Genomic DNA, 20,343 nt, shown 5'->3' with positions numbered 1-20,343 from the left:
GAGGTACGAGTATGAAGAAATAGCAGGAGGTAAAACACATTGCAAGACTAAAGCAAACAGTTAGTTCAGTTGTACAGCGTCTAGTAAAAAGAACCAAGAAGACGAGGTATATTCAAACTTTAGAGCATTAGAGTTTAAGTCTCAGGAGCGCAGGTTTTTCTTTTAACTGTGAAAAGCAAGCATAAACATGGTAAGAATCAAATATGCTACATGAACTTGAATGAGGTGAAAACCGCTACTTCCGTTTAGGACCTGCACCAGTCATGCTTGTGTTATCACTCTGAATGAAGTAAGACTCGTGTCACTCGGAAGCCAGGGCCGAATTATTACTCTGTGTTTCCGAAGAAGTTAGCCGAGTTTCAACCAAGTCGCCCTTATACTTCAGAATTTGTTACCCAAAATTCTTACTCAAGAACACCCACCCCATTCTTCATTAATCTCAAACACTGACAGCTACTCACCTCCTTGGCAAAGTCCCTATGAAAGCAGCAGCGAGAGAGTTCACAATTATAAACATGAGGTAAATATCTTTCCTAGTGTAATCCATTTTAAAAGAGCCAAAGGTAGGAAGAAAATGAGGAGCCAATCCAATGGGAGAACTCAGACTAGGAGTTCTAAAAATCAGGGCGGGCTTGCTGACAGCAGGGCACAGATATGAGCTCACAAAGTGAGATGGCAGCATAGTTTCAGTTTTGCACATGATTTCTGCAGGGTCCCGAAAGAGGTTTGAAGAGCTTGGATTGTGTTCTTTCTCGGTGAAAACATGAACGGTAACCCTTCTCAGCCCCTCCCACTCTCCTTTCCACCACTAGGAAGATAATGTGCAAACCGGCCACAAGCCACCATGCAACTGTCCCACCCACCGTCTGCATGAATTCTTGGCTGAAATGTAAAGCAACAAAATAAAGATGATCACATCTTGCAGTCAGCAAATGACCCGGCATACACAAAACAAGCAGCGGTGCAAGAAGGACAGCACCAATGATGGGAGGGAGGGGATGTGAGCAAGGTCACAGGTGGCTAGAGATGGCTGACAAAAAGGATCAATGCTGGGAGGAGGGGCCATCACACGCTGAAACAGGAGGAAGTGTGAACACGCGTGAACATAATGATGACCAACAGAAATGTTCTTAGTGAAATCGCCTGGGAGGGGAAACAGCACACAAAGGAGAGACATTAAAAAAAATGCACCAATAAAAAGGAAGCGTATAAGACGAGCACAACAAAGAACAAATGACAAGAGTGGGCATAGTAAAAGCCCATATACTGAATACAGAATGTGTTGCAGACAGTGCTGCACGCTGCCTAGGCTTGACCTAAAAAAAAACAAAAAACCCTACACACATACAGAACTATAGTCTCCAGAAATAGCAGAATAAAAGCAATTTTGTTTCGAGTTTGGAGGCCAAGGGGACATGTAATAATTTCTTTGTAACAGGATAGGCTGTCTTTCCTGTAATCTAAAAGTATTTAAGTTTGCATCAGCAGGCAGTGATGTTATAGGATGGATAGAGTGCATGCTTCTCTCAATGACAGGTTACCTTCACAACACAAAGACCACTAAGTAGACATAAGTGATGTGTGCAGGCTACATATTAAACATATCATTAGCGACTAAACAGCACAGCAAATTATACCGATTTAAACATGAAGACATTTCTCTGCTCAAGGGTGATAGTCTGTAATACAATGGTTTTTTTTTTGCTGTTTAAAGTAAGTTGCATCAATTGCAAACTGACAGCACTGTGTAGTCAGACGTCCTAACAACATTTTACTCAACTGAGATTAATTTCCAATTTTTGCTGCAATAATTGGTATTCTCTGCTCAACAAAAATTACGACAACCTGTCATTCTCATAATTGTGTGAAGACTCAATTTTCATTTCCTACAAATGAGCTGCAAAGAAATCTCAACTTCCGTTTGCATGATTGTAGGTGAAATCCAATGGAAACAAACACAAGACTTAAGCGCATCTTGTCATAAACAAAGCGACAACTGGATATAGTGCATACAAATGGTATTGAATGTGTTGCAGAGAGAGTAGAGCTGTGAAGACCTAAACAGCCAGTTGCTCTGAAAGGCTGATTGTACTTTCATCAAGAGAAATTGTCGACTTCTACCAAGCACCACCTTCCTTTAAAAGCCACAGTCTATCTGTAAATCTGCATTTTTCTCTTAGTCTGAACCTGGAGTAATTCGCAACATCCTTTTCTTCAATCCAAGATGGCAGTCTTAATGTATTCATCGATCACCAACGCTGAGCTGCGTCTCCCAGGCACCTCAGCATTTGAACAAGAGAGTATAATGCGGTTTCTTATTGGCATCATAACATGACAGGACACAAGAGGCTAACAAGGATCATCATAATTTATTTTATGTTAAAATGTACAGCTTTTTTGTTTTGGAATTTTTAAGTGACCGACTAAAAAGATAACATAAATACAGGTGTATTTTATACATGTAATAAGCCTCTTATGTCCAGGCCTCAACGGCCACCCTGTACAGATAGAAAGGGTAAAAAAAAGGGAGCAATATAAACAGACACAAGTAACTTTCTGCTTTTTTACATGCGGTTTGTAAAGCTTAGCTCAAGATATTCACACGCCACTGTTCTATTTGCTTTTCTTAAAAAATAACTCCAATATTTTATAAAGATAGAAAAATCTACAGATGGAATGAAAAGGTAAGTTAAAGGCATTTCCATAAAGTTGCAAATATACACCAAATTTTAAACTTAATTTTAGTTTTTGTTGTTTTCTTTTTATTTAAAATACAGTCAAGGTTCAAAAACGTATAAACACGTTTTGAAACTTGACAGATGAACACTGAGATAAGCATCGTTCCATTAAACAGGAGTCTGCATTTATAAAAACAGAAAGCTGCCCTTTAATAGTCAAAGAATCGGTCACCCAAAATATAGGGGATTCAGGGGTTTGAGGGAAAGGGAAAAAAGAGTGAAACTTTACACCAAACCAAGAGCAATAAAACCCTCTCACCAAGGAGAGAACCAGACAAGTTTTTCATAGCTTTATACAGTTTTACAATTAACAAAAATATAGTCTGCTTTAAACCCTCAAACTTGGGCTACCTAATAAAGGCAAAACAAAAGTAAAAAAAAAAAAGTTTTGAATGGCTTTATTGTTCAGCACAGCACTGTACAGTACTACAAAAATGCACTGACACTAAGACGTTAGCTGCATGCTGGAGAAGTGTCACTTCAGAAATAAAATATACAAGAGCTGAACTAGAAAGGCAGATTATATATATATAAATATATATATTGCAATGTGTATGTGTGTCTATATATACACGCAGGCATATAAACACACATGCACATTCAACTATGAGAAGGAAGAGGAAAATGAACAAAACACTGTCTATTAGACCGCACTGGTGGCTATCCACCTCGCCCAAGGATAAGGACAGTGAACAGTTAAGCACAGCAGGCTGTCGAGGTGCTGAGGTCCGGGAGGAGAGCAGGTTTCTTCCTTGGGACAGACACAAACTGCACAGAGGCACCAAAAATTACATCTTAAATAAGGCTTTCTGTTGAATACAGCTTTTTATGTCGCCAAGAAATGTTTTGTTTCATTTGCATTCACACAGATTTGCTGGTTTTGAAATGGAACTGCGGAAGGTGTTCATGCAGACACATCAACATGTGCCCACAACATGCCGCGATCAACGCCTCATGTAGGTGCCATTCAAAGGCTGCTTGGACATGCCAGTGTTCATGTAAGTGTGGTGTGATGGGGGAGTGTACATCATGTTGCTGTGCGGTGTAGTTGGCATGGACTGCTGTGGATATGGCTGGGCGCCCATCATACCCATCTGCATTTGCATGGGGTATTGGGGAGTCTGGTTCACATAGCCATGGTTACTGTGATAGCCGCTGTTCATCATAGAAGGGGACATACGGTAGCTGTTCATGGCATTCAGGGTATTCATATTCATGTTTACAGAGTTGACATTGTAGGCCGGTGCAGGCATAAGATTCACACTCATGTTCATGCCACGAGGCATGGTTAAGGTCCGACCAGGGCTTTGCATGGCTACTGCTTGGGGGGTGCGTCCATAGATCTGAGGTTGATGTGCTGCTGTGGCAGGTTGCAGCTGGGCTGACTTTGTTCTCATGGAGACATGACCTTTGCCCGACATCTGGCTTTGGAGTCTCTGAGTGTGAGAAATGCCTATGTTGGAGGAGGTCATATTACGCTGCAGAAGTGGTGGAGGCAAGTTCATAGGTGGTGGGGTAAGATTTGGGGGTGGGGTCATCGTAGGCTGTGTTTGTGGACCTCCAGGTACAGAATGGGGTGGCTGGGAGAGTTGCACTAGCCCACTATTACTCAAGGTGGACAAAGAGGCACTGTTTGCATAGGAGGTTACTGCAGCTGAATGGCTGTAAGGCAGGGAATGGTCCATTAAAGTATTGGTCAACTGCTGCAGCTTAGCAAGGCTAAAGGTAGCTGAAGGCTGGGGGTAGTGCCCACCTCCAAACTCACTTTGACCTATTCTGTCATAAAGAGCAATATTGGCATTGCTAGTGTCTTGCATTTCTGCCAGCTGCATGGGAGGAGTGAAGGTGGTGGCCATGCTGCACTGTGTCATCTGCTGGTTACTGCTCGGAGGTCGTTCCACAGAACAGCCTTGAGGAGACTTGACATTACAAGGGGGTGGCGAGTGGATGTTGCTTTGCTGAATCATGCTGCAGCTTCCGTTCATATTGGACATTTGCTGGGTCACTGCACAACTGCTCTGTGTGAGATTGCTGGAGGTCAGGTTACCATAAGAACAACTGTTTTGTGACGAATTATTTCCACATATGCTACCACCCATGGTTGAATCATAACTGCTTGGATTTTCATAGTTTTCAGTTGTGCTTTCAATACTTCCCAAGTCACTAAACCCACTGTCTACCACCTGCTGGGAATGGTCTGACACAGAGGGAACCTCCATCATTGGGCTCGTTTCTAAGTTCTGTAAAGATGGCACAGAGATGGTACTCTGGTCAGGGCTGATCTGTGCATAACTATTCTCTAAAGGAGGAACACTTGGGCTATTCACAGAACGAACAGATTGACTTGGATGAGAATGGACTGATGAAACTGGACTACTGTGGTCAGACTGCTGGCAATCTTCAAGACTAGTTGTCATTTGTGGGCTTTGGTTGGTTTGGTTGTAGTTTTGTAGGCTCCTGCAGGCCTCCTGTGTTTCCACACAATCTTGAAAAGAATCCTCCTGCTCACTGCTGTTCTCCTGCGTTAGTGACTGAACTGCTTGTGCAGTCTCAGAATCAATCTCCATGTTCTCCACAGTGCCCTCCTTGAGCTCTGAACTCAATTCAAAGCCCTTGTGGTCTGGTGAATCTGCATGTTCTTCATCAGTTTCCCGGACGGGACCAGAGACTGCAGCAATCTCGTTGGGACCACTGTCTAATTCAGCAACATGGTCTACAGCACAGTCTGTCACATCCTCCTGACCAGAGTTACTGGTTTGAACATTGAGGTCTAAAAAAGTATCTGGATTTTCTTGTTCATCTTTCATTGCTTCTTCTGGCACACCCTTTTTGGCCTCCGATGAGTCCATATGACCATCGTCTTCATCATCAGCATCATGATCCTCATTATGAGATGGTTGTTCTTCATCCTCCTCATCCTCCTCTTCATGCTCATCCAAAGGGGGAGGATCTTCTTTCACCACAGAAAGCTCATCTGCCTTATCGTTTTGCACTTTTGCAACACCAGGAACTCCTTCTGCATTTTCTCCTTGCCCTTCCTGCTCTACTTTCATGGCCTCATTCTCACTTTTTTCACCTGATGCAGGAAGTGGGCTTGGAGACTCCGACAGAGGATTGCCTACATCTGCTTCAAGAGGCTCAACAGGTGTTGCCGGTTTTTTATTATCCTCTGTCAAGAATGCTTCGCAGAGTTCAAATCCTGTTTCCTCTTTTTGCTCTTCAACCACTGCCTGGCAGTCAGATTCCATAGGAGTCTCTGGTGGTGTATACAAATTCAACTTAAAACCAGTCTGTCTTTCTTTGCTCCGTTTCCACTTGAAAGGGCCACGTTTCAAGCCTTTTGGCCAACCTTGTTTACGCCGCACATTGTCAGAATTTTGCTCACTGCCGTCTTTTACAAGTAATCCAGCATCAGGTTTACCTAAAAATAGAAATGTGGAAAAATTAAGAAATTGCGCATGAAGTGTTAATTACAATGCTCAAGAAAAGTTATTTAAAAAATCTCAACTTCAATAAAAAAAGTTATTTGTAAACCATGATCTGTAAATACAGACTCCATCTCATAACCAAAAATCGGAAATGTTGACACCGCACAGGGCCTTAAGCTGCAAGTGTTTAAGTTAAATTAACACTTCACATACGGCAAAACCATAGAGGCTACAATACATACTATTTAGGACTAAAATTTGATGTTTCAATACACTACGACCATAAGCTAAACATAGAAATCCAGCGTTCAAGTAAAGAAGACTATAATTTTTGATTGAAAACCTACTGCATCAACACACTTGGTTCACATTCCGACTTTTGGAAAATAGATTACCAAGCAGATGGTACTGGAAGGAGGCGAGGGGCCAAGATTTCCAACTGCAGCCAAGTCTGTCTCTACTGGATCATGGTCTAGGCTACTTGGGGACAGCTCACTAGAAGTGTGGCACTGCTTTGAAAACAAGAATTCTGAATCTTGTTGCTGATTACAGGACTGCAAAAGCTTCGCTCTGTTACATTTCAAGCGAGCAGATATAAAAAAAAAAAACAGACTGACCAAACTGGACAACCAAACAATAGCTGAAATACTGTGAGCACTGTTTACTTTGTCTTGAGGAGCATTTTGGACGGTACATTTGTCTAACAGAAACCATGTATACATGTTAACACCTCAGCTTACATCATTGTTTTGGGGGCTCCTCATTTTCTCACGAAGCTGCAAATCAGTGAAAGTGGTATGTGTAAATATCCCTGACCAGTTTATCCAGACTATTTCCTGGGGGCAGTGGTGTGGAAACATGGACACGAAAAGCGAGTATTTGTTTTGGGAGCTATGTAAAGACCTAGAGTGCCCCATATTTGGAAGTAGGAGTTGAGAATCTTGGGACAGCGTTACATTTGTGCTTTTTTTATTTTTTATTGTGTTTAATGAGAAGGTCTACAAACTTGCTGTCTCTTCATGGACGTCTGGATGGAGGTAGTTTGTACCTTCTTGTTTCTGAAAATAAAACATGGTTGTCAAGTAGTCTGACAATATCAATACTTTTTTTCCACAGAAAATGAGATCCACACTTTGTTGTGGAGGAATTACCTACTGAACAGCTTCCCTTTACTTTCCTTCAGTGTTGGAGGTTATCGGTATCAAGAATTTGTCTGCACCAAGCCAGCTTCGGCTGTGTGCGTTAAAGGCCTATTTTCCTTTGTATATTTTTTAGGTCAAACTTCATATTTGAAGGCAGCCTTTTACTAACACTTAGCTTACTAGTGTTGGGACCAGAGTTAAATGTTCTTGGCTGCTTTTGATTGTACCGTTTGTTTCAAGTGCCCCTCTTTCCTTTCCATGGGGCTGGTTTTCTCTCTTGAATCTCTGGTTTTGTTTCCGTCCGGATACAAACTTTAGTTTAGGCCCGCTCGACTTAAAAAAATAATGTGTTTCCTTTTTCACATTTGCTTTACCTCAAAGACCTACAGGAGTCCTCATACAATCTCAAAGCAACCTCATATTGATCTTTCAGACCAGCGGTAGTATAGTAAGCCCGATTAAGATCACAAGGGTGATTAACAGAACACTTGGAAAGCTTTCACTTCTAATTGCGTTCAACATTGGCACTTATTACAAAACTGATACCTATTCGATTGTGGCTGCTTCGTTTGACATCAAGGACAGAATTGAGGTGGTGTATTTTCCAATTCCCACCCTCCAAGTAGTCATACTCACAGAACCTGCACAGTGAGTGTGCAGGATTTAACAACTGTTGATTTAAAGTTTCTCCACGACCGATGTGCTGTAGAGATTGTCAATGATGCTCGGTGCTGGAGGCCCTTTGTTGCGCCAAAAATCCAGTCTTTCCAGCCGCAAGGAAGTTTCAAAGACTGAGCACCTAACATTAGCTCTGAACCCGATAGAAAAAACAATGAGAAGTCTGCATGCGGAATCAATGTAGGTTTAGGCTATGTGATCATGAGTAATAAAAAAATAAAAATAAAAAAAAACGTATATCTTGAAGTAAACAGCTTTCAAATAATACAACACTCTAAATAGCAGGTTAGTGTAAAACATGTGTTCAGTAATAGTATGTACTACAAAAATATAGTTTTCATTTCTCCCTAAATATGGGCAATTTGGATAAAGAGATCACAAGAGATAGTCAGAAGGGGCTAGATTGTCGACAGCCCATGCATGTTTGGTATCTAGACCTATCTAATTAACCATGCTGGTCTTAGTGTAGACTAAAAGACATTTATCGACCTTGTGGATGAAAAGACTGGGGAGGGTTAACAAGAATGAAAGACAACAGAAGTAATCAAGGAGCAAAATACTCTGGTCCTACCTGTCTAGGTAAAAGGAAAAGAGATCTCCTCCAACTAGGACAACAAAATTGAACGGCTGCAATAGCAATCAGGTGGGAATGTGTACGGTCCAAATGAAACTCTAGCACACGTAAGAAGAAAAGCAAGAGCACATCTACATACCTTCACCCTGAATCCAACAGTAAACAGCCAGAAGCCCGATCACACATCTAACAGTGCAGATACACCAAATAGGCGGGTATCATTGCGAACACAACAGGATACTGTACCTAGCAACAAACATTCAACACAACACATTAAAAACTATCCAGCAAACCAACACAGCTCAGACATTGCATATCATAAATCACCATTGCTCTCAACAATACCAACCATAAAACCAAAACAACCACAAACCCCAACAAAACACAGCAAGAACAAATGCACACATTCAACACAGCTCAGTCACCCACTTCAACAAGCATTCAACCTTAGAACAGCCTTTACTCATGCACCTACTTCAAGGTGGGCAATGCACACACGAATCCCTTCAAATGGCACATACCAAAGCCTGGTTAATATCTCCCGGTATGCACACCAAGCCATACTACAACCAAGTCTACAGACCACACTCACTTCTGATGATCCAAACAGACTTAAGTCTGTGATGGACCCACCGAGACCTGGGCATGAAGGTACCTGAACCAGACAGCACTGAGGCCATGAAAATACAATACAGAGATAAATGACACCTAATTGGGTTCCTTAACATCACATCTCAGTAGGGACAGACCTTTCTGAAGTACGGGTCAGAATGGAAAATAATTAAAAATGAAGGCATTAAAATTGTGTTGAGTGCATGTAAAATAACATGATGAACAACAGTTTTAATGACACTTTACCGTGGTCAAAACAATAAAGGCAAACTTATGACAATTGGTGCAAGTCTACATTATGCATGGATTATAATACGGTCTCTTTCATTTTGATAGGCCAATACTGAATTTCAAAGGAGGGTAAGGTTCCCTGACAGCAGACTAAGAAAATCTTTAGAGGTTTGGTGCTAAAGGATGCCTGAAAAAGGCACTTGACAGGCTGAAATAGTAGCCAAATGCCCTCTTAGAGGAACACTGGAGGAAACATTTAGCAGAATACAAAAGGTAGAGTGGTACCATTTATTCCAGATACACGGTTAAATCAACCTGCTTCTCAAAACATATGAAGCACCCCTATCCACTTGAAGGCGACAATATCCTAGTGGAATGAAGCCTTCTCTACCAAGATGTCCATGAAATCAGAGGCAACACTAAAATGGACATACTACAGGGGCTATGAATCCAGGCGGAACAGTCACATGCAGGAATGGTGGGGTTGTGTGGCTGGATCTCAGAGATATCCTGAAAAGAAGATCCCCTGCACAGAAATCTACTGCTTGCCCGTTAGAAGCAGAGAGTATTATTATTAATCTTCACTGTGTCAGTGTAATGTTCGATTTTTAGAAAGAAGATGAATTAGTAATTTGTGCAAACGCATGCTTATGACCAGTCTACACACTGCCAAGCCTTTGGGATTGTCCCCTCTCAACCAGAAATTGCAGTGGTAATCAAGTTAAGAAAGGTGATCCTAGATAGAGAAGATAAACCTGAAAACTTTGATTTTAGGACCCATGTGTTCTTTAGTGAGATGCCTACTTATCTGCCTCAGAGTTCTTAAGGCCAAAATGATGGATCTCTTGAATGCGCTTGCTGAACTAGCCAGCGCTTCTGTGCTCCTCTGAGAGAACCCTGAATTTTACTTCTTTCAGTTTGCTCTGATGAACACCATTTGCACTATTTCTTCGAATGTAACTTAGTGATACAGAGGCCAGACATGGTCTTCACATTTAGGTTAACCGATATAACCTATATAAGATATTTGTGCGAGACAATCAAAGCCATCTTCTTTTTACCATGTGGCGGCCTATGGGACCACCTCAACCTCAGAGTGAAAATTCAGTCACGAACAACAGTGGTGGAAAAGACATTTGGATATGTTCCCTATGGAAGCAAATGAAGAGCAGGAGGTAACAGACAGCTAGTCAACTCACTTCTTTGCCCTCTGACATCATAGATCCTCTAAACATTCCAAACATGGTTATATACAGAGGAATCATGTGGGACTGAAAAGAAGCAATGTGGCATGAAGCCCAGAATACAACAGAACAGGCTGTCAGATGAGGGACCGCCTGCGTTGATCTTTGAGAAAAACGAAAGAAACTTGCACTACAGGAAGTTATACTAAGTTGTGGATTTGTTCACATTTAACTGGAGATATAGGTTGCAACAAACCCTAATTTGTTTTTGATTGAGCACTTCCCTTTTTCCTTTTCAGTGAGTGAAAGTATAAATTCCATAAATGGCACACATACAATCAGCAGATCTGACTGGCATAATCTTGACAAAACAAACATTCTGAACTTCCTTTTAAATCTATACAATTGTGTTCTATCTAGCTAAAATGGTCCTGCGATTCAGGAACTGCACCTTACTTTGAGGAAAGTAAGTGACAAACGTTTATTTTGCTGTTCCTCCCGTATTTGCAACTTTCAAAACCTGATGTCTCAATATTTGCTCCTCCTATCCAACCAAGAAACACTCTTGGTGCCCATGACGGAAATTTAGGTGAATAACTCCAAAGCTAGAGGCATTCAGTGGAATTTCTGGAACCCATTTATCTTTTTTAATACATACTGTCACTATGGGAAGTTAGTCAGTAATGCTTGTTTCTTTAACGCCGCTAAATACATGAACAAAGTGAAGGATCCGTTGCCTTGTCCAGCACTCTGTTGTTTTGATCCTCTGGCTCTAGTGGATTAATTGCTTCGCTATAAGGCTTTTGTTTCATATTGCTGCTGTTGTTTCTGCCAATGGGGTGTCCGAGTCTGCTGGTCAGAATATAGTCTACTATATGACTTATGGGGTATCCTAATGAAATCGTTTTTTTTTTTCTTGCCCAACAGGCTTCAACTCGGTCTTCATCATGTGGATCTATTTATCTGCATAGGTTCTGAAAGCGAAGATCTGGAAAAAATTAGATTCTACCCCTTCGAAAGTGATTTGAGCAAGCTCAATGCACAACTATGCCAGTTGCTTGTTTTCTCCTCAAATGGTCTGTGGAGATGAAGATGAAAATTCTGGGACCGGTCTGCATAGCCAGAGTTGTCTGAGAGTTCTCTTTCTTCCTGAGATGTGCTTTGGGACGTTCTTGAGCACGAGGAAGCACACACATGTTTTGCCCTGGGACACTACAGGTTTAGGAATCATTGAAGACAATGTAAATTTCAATATGTGAAAAACTATACTCAACAAACAAGAATGAAAATTTGTCACAAGTTCTCTAGAACGGATACATTTGATCAGACTAAGCAATGTTGAAAAAATAAAATAAAAATTGCTGCTAGTGAAAACATTCTCGGATCTCATACAGAAGCAGAGACATTTAAATATTCTGAATGCAATTTTCACCAAATAGGATAATAAGCAAGTTACCTATACGTACAGTTCTCTTACCAAGGATCTTTCATATTCACATGCTTGAATTATTCCCTGTAGTCAGACTGAGAATCCAACAGTTTAAAACAGCGATAAACATTGTCAAAATGGCCTCAAGCTTAGTTGCACATTCACCTCATTCAAAAGCACCCAAACTTTAGTCAATGAAGTGACTGCACTAAGCACTATTGTGCCCTAGAGGCCACTACAGCGCATTTTCAAGATGCAAGAGTGAAAGGCAGCAAGTATTGAGAGTCTGCCCAGTGATGAGGATGGGTCACATGTGAATCTATTAAATACACCAAATCTGGAGAACTGTAGTTACAGACAAGTAACACTTCTCCTCCGGTATTAGGTATTTGGTACACTCGCAAGCTTAAATTAGATTAATTAGCAGTCCTTAGTGCATTAGAAAGCCAGAAGAAGCATTACCTTAGCTAAAGAGGTTGCTAACTGTACCGTCAACGAACCTGCTGCTGCGCCCGTATCCAATGCAGCAGTGCTTGGTAAATGAATGCCTGCTCTTCCAGGTCTCAGCACGAAAGAGGCATGCATCCCAATATGGCCTCCATGGAAGATATTCTCCCGGGTGGATGTGCCATCACTCTCTCTCATGGGTCGTCTGTTAAGTCGACAGTCTCTAAGGGCAGATGGCCACTTACAGGCTTGCAGTTGGTCTTTCACTTTTAGTTTTGTCAAGGTAGAATTTAAGGCAACGTGCGAATTCAACGACTGCAGACCTCCAGAGACTGAAAGAAGGGTTTCGAAAAGAGGAAATGAGAACCACTGGTTCATTAAGGTGGATTTCTGAAGGTACTTCTGGCATGAAGTTTAGTTTTGGATACACAGCTGCTATATTCTTTGAGAACTGAAGAGTTTGACAGTGCATAAAGCTCACTCACGGTTTCCGAAGCCGCCAAGGAAAGAAGTGGTACACTTTTCCAGAGGAGGATCACTAACTGCGCCTTGTGAAAAAGGTTCAAATGGGGGTGCCAAAACATGTTTGAGAATAGTGTTGTGTCCAAGGAATTGGGGCAGGATTGAAATACCCATTTCATAAATCGCATTCTAATCCTTTGAGTAAAGATAGATAGCTCAGATGCAACACCTGTATCTGGAAACTGCCACCAGAGGCCTGATTTGGCAATGTAATAAATATGCCACTTTATAACGAGTTCGAGAGCAGATCAGAGCAGATCAGTTGGTGTTAGACTATCTCTGCAAACCTGTGAAATGTGTAGATCCGTGGTCTTAACCTGTTTACTTCTGTGGACCCTCCTCCCCCACCAACTGAATCATTACTGGAATCTTCGGACCCCCACTGAGTCATTATTGGAAACCTGGGACCCCCGGCTTAAGCAGTTTCTGTTTTGGACCTCAGAACAGTACACAAAAATATAAAAACAAGTTTATCCTAAAGAAATGCTTAAATATTGAAATATTTTGTTTAGCTCACAATCAAAAATAGTATACGTTTTAAAATGTTAATTTTTGTTTCTTTATTTTTACATACTTTAATAAAATTAATTTAAATTGATTTTATTCTTCATTTTGTAAAACTGCCGTGGTCCACTTTAACAGGCCTCGAAGGGTCCTCAGATCACAGGTTAAAAACAGTTCTAGATTGAACTAATAGGAGCCAGGCTGAGAGGCTCAGTCTTCAGATCATGTAACTTAATTTGTACCACTTCCCACACAGGAGCTCCAGATGGAGATTCAGCAACACAGGGGGGAGTGCCTGATAGAATTAGAAAACCTAGTATACAAATATTGCCTCGGTCACTCAGGGATGATTAGTATTTTGCACAGCTTCATGTCGCCTTGCTGAGACCTCTTGGGATCAGGGAAACCACTGGAAAAGCATACACAAAGATGTTGAACCTCACTGAAATCTCTTCACTCAGCTTCCTTTTGGGAATGCCTGCAGGCACAGAGATGGCATTTCGTGTTCTGCTGGGAGGCAAACAGATCTATCATAGGAGGACAACAGCTTTTGAACAGTTTCTGTAAATGGTTGGAGTGTAGCTCCCTTGTGTGACACTCAGATCGTCTGCAAACATCTTAGTTTTTGTCCAGACCTGGCAAGTGTCCCACTTTTAGTTAGATGTTGCCTGCTACCTCTAAGTCCCACACATGCTAGGCCTCTAGTTGGAGTTACGATCTTGTTCTGCTCTGAACTTATTGCGTCCTCTTTGGTGAGAACTGTGGTATTCAGCAGCCATGAAATGAACACCTCAAGGTACAAGCGAATGGCCCTGATTTTGAGAATAACTGTGCGTAGACCCTTCAGCCTCTGACCACCTGCCTTACATTGTCAATTCTTGCAAGTGTCCATAATTCTACTTATGCACCTCTGGTGTTTACTCCCCACTTAAACCAATAGATTCGGGATTGTCATGCAGTCCTACAGTAGGATTGCACCAGGTATTAGTCAACATCTTGAAGAGCCATGAAGCTAAAGCTTTCCCTCACTGAAAGGCTAACATCTGTTGGTTGTTTCTCACCCTGGGCCTGTAGTGTGAGATTAGCAGAATGCGGGTTAACAATGCAAGAAGTGATTTGTATTGTTGCATTGGGACAAGTATGAGTGATGAGCTTTGCCACTCGATCCAGTGAAGGAAATGCGTTCCCTTGGAAAGCGTTAAGACATATTACATAGCAAGTTAAGGTACTTGCCAGAGATGGGAAAGGTTTGGCTTTATCCAAGGTATGTCCCAGATAATGGAATGGTAAAGGTTGTTACCGACTTTCAGCCTCTTTCGCTTTTGTCACTTTTATAAACCAGTCATCCACGGGTTGGGAACAGCCTATATTCCACAGGGGTGCTGCAACTGGTGCTTGCTTTCCGTGAATGCTCTTGAGACTTGAGGCCAAACTGCCTGGGATTGTCTGGCCACAGAAAGTCATAGGTACTGCCTGTCATTCTTTGGAAGTAAGCATTGGGGAAGCCCAACGATGAGAAGAATTCCCCTTTCTGAAGTAAAGAGAACCTCCTGAAGCATGTCTATCTAGAAGGTCTGTGATCTCAAGAACTAGTATAACTCCTGAAGAACCAAGGTGAGACTGACCGCTTTTTGGCATGAAAAAAGACAGAGTAGAAGCCTTGATTACATGGACTTCAAGGTACCTTCTGAACCACTCCCTTAATAAGCTTGAGAATTTCTAATTGACTATTCAGTAAATGATGCTTCTGAGAGCCAGGTGGCAGACATGATGGCTTCTGCAAGAACTTTAGGGTACATCCGCAACACAGCCTGTGGAGTACCTAACAGTCCACAGAGATCGATCTTTTGCCATTCAAATACAAAATCTGAAATTTTCCTTTCCAATGGATGGACAGAGGGAGTGGGTGGCAGCATTAGGAATTCAGGCTCACTTATGGGTATCCTGGACTTGAGACCCAGAAGCTCCTCTTCCTTTTTGCATGACAAAGTTGTTGCTGAGGTGTGGAATATCCTTGATCTTTGTAGGATTGACTGTTGTGTCTGCTAACATCCCTGGGTGTCTACATTCTGTTGGGAGTCTTGGAATCCAGAGGGTTCCTAAAGTGCAGTTTCTCCAGGGTGTGTGTGCCCTTATCTATTTTCATGCCCCTATGTGCCTCATGTATGTGCTTGCTGAAAAGTATGTGGTACTCAAAGAGCATGTACACCATTCTGCCTTGCACCTCTGGTGCAAAAAACAAAGTGCTCTTCAGCCATCCTTGTTGATTAAGCTAGCTGGTGGAAACATACAAGAGACAAATCCATGGCTGCATCAAGAGCAGCGTGTGAAACATTCACCCCTTCCCACAATCACTTTACAATGTCCTATTTGTCTTCTGGAAGGAGATCTAGGAATGAGGTAATGTCACTCCATATCTATAGGTTGTACAGACCCAAGACTGCAAGGGCATTGTCTTGCCTTATGAACGCTGTATCCATGGATCTAACTGTTTTGCTCACTGCATATTTCATGACTGCCCTTCCTATTTGAAGTAATGGTTGTAGATATGATCGGGTTGCAAGATTTTTGCTGAACAGAGGTGGCAATGGCAGATCGAACATGGCCTACATTTCGTGCCCAAATGTGGTGCAAAATTCCAAGCGATAGCTGCTTACTCCATAAACTTTACTGCCTCATTCCAAACAATCAACAATAGGAACAATTGTCATGGACTTCTTAGGTTGTTCCTTCAAATCCTTTAAGTATCAAGGTTGTTCTGTTGACATCACAAGCTTACTCTAATAGTGCATGAAACTTGAATATGTAATCCAAGGAGCAGTCACTAGAACAGGTGTCTCCTGATCTCTGCATTTTGCAAGAACTTCTTAATGGCCTTCTGTGGTTTGAACTTTGTCATTTTCATCAGGTTCACAGTTTTCATTCATCGGTCTATCCCTATTTTCATGGACCTCCTCTTTGCTCTCAGTAAGCCCACCTAAGCCCTCTAGCTTTGGAGGGGTGCATGCATTTTCGGAATGAAGGCAGAGGCTGTGGCATAAGTTGCAGAGGCAGACATCCAGGCTCCTGAAGTGAAAACTGAGCCAAGAAGCCCCAACTGACAAAAAGGTGCAGGCAGCATAAGAGTTGAGGTGGATTCACCATATTTTGCACACAAATTCTCAATTGTTGCTGGAACCGCTTGAAGATGCCTAGTGGAACACGTGCATTCTGCAGTTCAAGGGTAGTATCTGCCCCCGGGACAGCACCAATAAAAAGTGACTTCAGTCCTCAAAACTCTAAGTCGTCATAATGATCATCTTCTGACAACACTCATACTGTGGTGTTTCAGATTCACACTGGTATGTACTGAACCTTCATGGGTTGAGGACTGTCAGCAGTCTGATTATACTTGTCTGAAATACCTGTCTTCATCACTCTCGGACTTCAAAATCTGGATGGAAAAAAGCTTTATGCTTGATTTTTCCAGGTGCATCCTTGGTGAACACCACAAACATTTCAAATTGTTTCCTCTTCTGAGGCTTCATCACTGGAAAAATGCTGATAAATGGGGTGAATGCACTATTAAACAAAACGTATTAGGCCTGTGGCCATTTTGATGATGTTTATTGCTGCTTTAAACTACCATGTGTTCCTGGCCTAGCATGTGAATCTACGTAAGATCCAATGCTAAAAAAATTACAAAGAAAGCCACAGCCTTTCCTGAATGGAACTAGTGAATGAAGAAAGTACTAGCCAAAGAGGTGAGTGCGCGGAAAAGCCAACCTCCACAATCTATCAAGAGGGAGATGTTAAAAAAAAAAAAAAAAAAAAAAAAAAAAAAATATATATGTAAAAGCTTAGCTTCGCTGTTTGGTGATGCACAGGTACTGGGCAGGGATAACACAAAATAGGGCTGAAGGGCTCCCCATAGGTGCTCAGTCAAAATTTGAATGAGATATTGTTGTACTGGAGATTTTTCTGGTCAACCCTGCAGGTTTAGGCAATTACCAATGTGGCAGGAAGGAGAGTGAACAGGACAATTTTAAGGTCCAGCTCGAAAACTAACGAGTAGCCTTGTGCATGTTTATGTCAGGTATGAACCAGCTTCTAAATTTAATGTAGGTTCAGGGTAGATCAATTAGTGTTCGGCCAGATACTCATCACAAAACTGCATTTCTGAAAGAAAAGGCTACACCCTTCTTCTGCCCTTATCAGGATCAAAAAAATCTAATTTACATCATCCCACCCTGATGACCTCCCAAGGACTATGACTTACTTTGACACTTGTCGCTGTCCCTGCGCACATGATTGTCTTTCTCCTCTTCTCTTCTCTGCCTGCTGCGCCGGCGCTGGAGAACCTTGCGGATGATTGGCTTCAAGTCTTCCTCCCCATCTGCGTCGCAAGTGGCCTCCAGCGCCGGCACAGTCTTTTCCTCATCAGAGTTATCGAAAGGTTCATTCAGCACTTCTGTTGTTTCAGAGATGGTTTCTGTAGTGACGCTGCTGTTTATTCTCTGACGCTTCCTCCCCCTTTTCTTCTTTAATATGAAAGGCCTCTGAAAAAACAGACCTAGATTTAGCTAAAACCCTGCAAAATTAATTGTGGGAAAAGCCTCACCAATAATACACGCAAGTTACTGGTAAGCGATCAGCTATGTGGATTTGGAGTGTATGCGTGGGCAAAGAGCTGCACAACATTTTTGGTAAAATGAAAAACAAAATATATTAATGCATAAATAAGTGCGACCTCTTATGTAATCCCAAATTTTGTATCCAGTCTAGTGTCATATTATGCGGGACTGTGGTTGGTCGAGGTGATGGGACATGTAAGCGCCGTCAGAATTATATACAAACTAGAGTGCTGCAGGGGCAAAAAAGTATAACAACACGTGCAACTGGATTTCGTAAAGATGGGAGGGAAGCGTTGTGGTTCAATTACTAAAGAGAGGATAATTTGTAACTAGTTACAAAGAGGCATGGGGGGTGGTGGAGAGGGTGGACTAACAGACTGTATTCAGTCTACCTTTTACACAGGAATTCCAGGAAGCTTAAAACAGCAATAAAGAGTTTTATAATTACTATAAGCCTTAACGTAGCGTTTGTTTAGTAGCGCATTCACATCACTGAAAAGCACCCAAACTTCAGCCAATTAGATGAATGCACCAGCACTCACTTCCTCTATAGGTACCCATAGCTCAGATTTTTAAAGTATGTGAGTTAAAGGGGAAAAAACAGTAAACCTCGGACAAGTGAATATATCAGACATCTGAATCTATGAAAGACAGTAATACTAGAGAACTATAGTTACAGATAAGTAACCCTTTTCTTCCCAATTACAGAAACCTTCATAGATTCACATGCTTAAATTTTAATAGAGAGAAGTGTACCATGCATAAAGAGCAAATCAGGCTCACCATATTGAAAGCGGTTGCGCACAAATGCTTGTTCCATCGAAGAATCTGCTGCTGCATCAACATCCAGGCAGTAGTGCTTGGTGAACATGTTCCTGTACTTCCATGTCACAGCACGGCAAGCACAAGAGCAGAGAGGTCTGATGTTGAGGATAGGCTTCAGGTGAAGCACTCCGTGACTGATTTTCTTAGATGACTATTCGCCTTTCTGTGACAAAAGACAATGCATGCAGGCAGCTATAGTGACAGTTTTTACTTAGAGGTGGGGGAGCCTGTCCCAGCGTGTCCAATTGTCACAAATATATAATCAGTGCTTCTAATGTTCTTAGGTCTTTTTCAGATGAAATTTAACTTAGCTGTATACTTCAAGAAACTGCAAGGATAGTTCTGCATTCATGTAGGATTTGAGGGAAAAGTGTGGAGAACCACTGGCTTGCTGCAGTGGAAATACAATGGGACTTTTGGTATAAACTTTGGATATGGACGTAGAAGATCTTTGTCTTTCAAAAATTGTAACAGCTGCTTTTTGAGCATCAAAGGTGGTCATTTGCCTACTTTTCTAGAAGATGTCAACGTGAGACGCAAAGTACTGCTGTATTCTCGGAAAGGAATTTTACATTAGCTTTTAGAATTGGCTCAAACGGAGAAGCCAGGGTGGCTTAAGACTGTCTAGTTCCCAAAAACTAAGACTGACAGATCACTGGGGGAAAGGCACAGAACAGGCATTTCATAAATTTGCTTAGTTATTTGTGGTGAGAAGAATGATTAACCTTGCTAGAAGTGGCAGTATCTCAAAATAGTTGTCTAAAGCAACTTCACCAAAGCACATCTGAGGCTGGATTTGGCCAGGTGTAGCAGGTAGGGAAGAACCTAATGAGGTTGTATTGAGAGTGCATATAGACCTCTACTTCTAACACTGGATACAGAACTGTTTCCAATTAGCAGTGTATGTCCTGCAAGTAGCAGGTGCCTGATTCCTGGCATCCCACCAGTCTTTCAACATCTAGAAGTCCAAATTCTGAGTAATAAAGAGTAAGGCTGTGCAGTTCAAGGACTGTGTTAACCATCTGCTCCTAGCGCCTGGACCGAGGTTCTAGGTGTACTACGAGGTGGATGTGGAGCACTGGACAATGATATTAGTTTAGTCTATCAATACTGTCTTAGACAGGCAGTTAATCAACATCCGTTTACACACCACTCTCCGCTTTGCTGATGACCCTCAGGACTAGGAGAAATAGAGTAGAGTAAAGGTGTATGCAAAAATGATGCACCAGTTCATCGAAAACACTACCCCTCAGCTCCTTGCTAGTAATGCTTGATGCAAAAGAGATGGAATGTCCTGTTTTAAGCCAAGTCACAAACATATCAAGTTGAGGGTGAATCCATTTGCTATAGAGTGGCTGAGCTTAGCCATCATGAAATTCCTACTCATGGTATTCTGAGATGTTTCAACTGCAAGCA

At 41.8% G+C, this 20,343-nt stretch overlaps 1 protein-coding gene across 5 annotated transcripts in view; it reads right to left on the bottom strand.

Annotated features, from left to right (window-relative positions):
- Positions 1-2,350: 2,350 nt before the first annotated feature.
- KAT6B (lysine acetyltransferase 6B) overlaps positions 2,351-20,343 on the bottom strand; it is a 346,743-nt gene continuing 328,750 nt past the window's right edge. For 3 of the 5 annotated variants that reach the window (XM_069240850.1, XM_069240852.1, XM_069240851.1), the window contains exons 16-17: positions 17,748-18,027; positions 2,351-6,159 (exon numbers count right to left, since the gene is read on the bottom strand). In XM_069240850.1, the coding sequence (XP_069096951.1) occupies positions 3,683-6,159; positions 17,748-18,027 (2,757 nt within the window). In that variant the 3' untranslated portion in view covers positions 2,351-3,682. Of the gene's footprint in view, positions 6,160-17,747; positions 18,042-20,343 lie in introns of those variants that run through there. The other 2 variants (XM_069240854.1, XM_069240853.1) reach the window with 2 other exon arrangements.

This window comes from Pleurodeles waltl, chromosome 6 (assembly GCF_031143425.1).
Source record: "Pleurodeles waltl isolate 20211129_DDA chromosome 6, aPleWal1.hap1.20221129, whole genome shotgun sequence".
Lineage (NCBI taxonomy): Eukaryota > Metazoa > Chordata > Amphibia > Caudata > Salamandridae > Pleurodeles > Pleurodeles waltl.
This window is presented reverse-complemented; position numbering and strand designations above follow the sequence as displayed.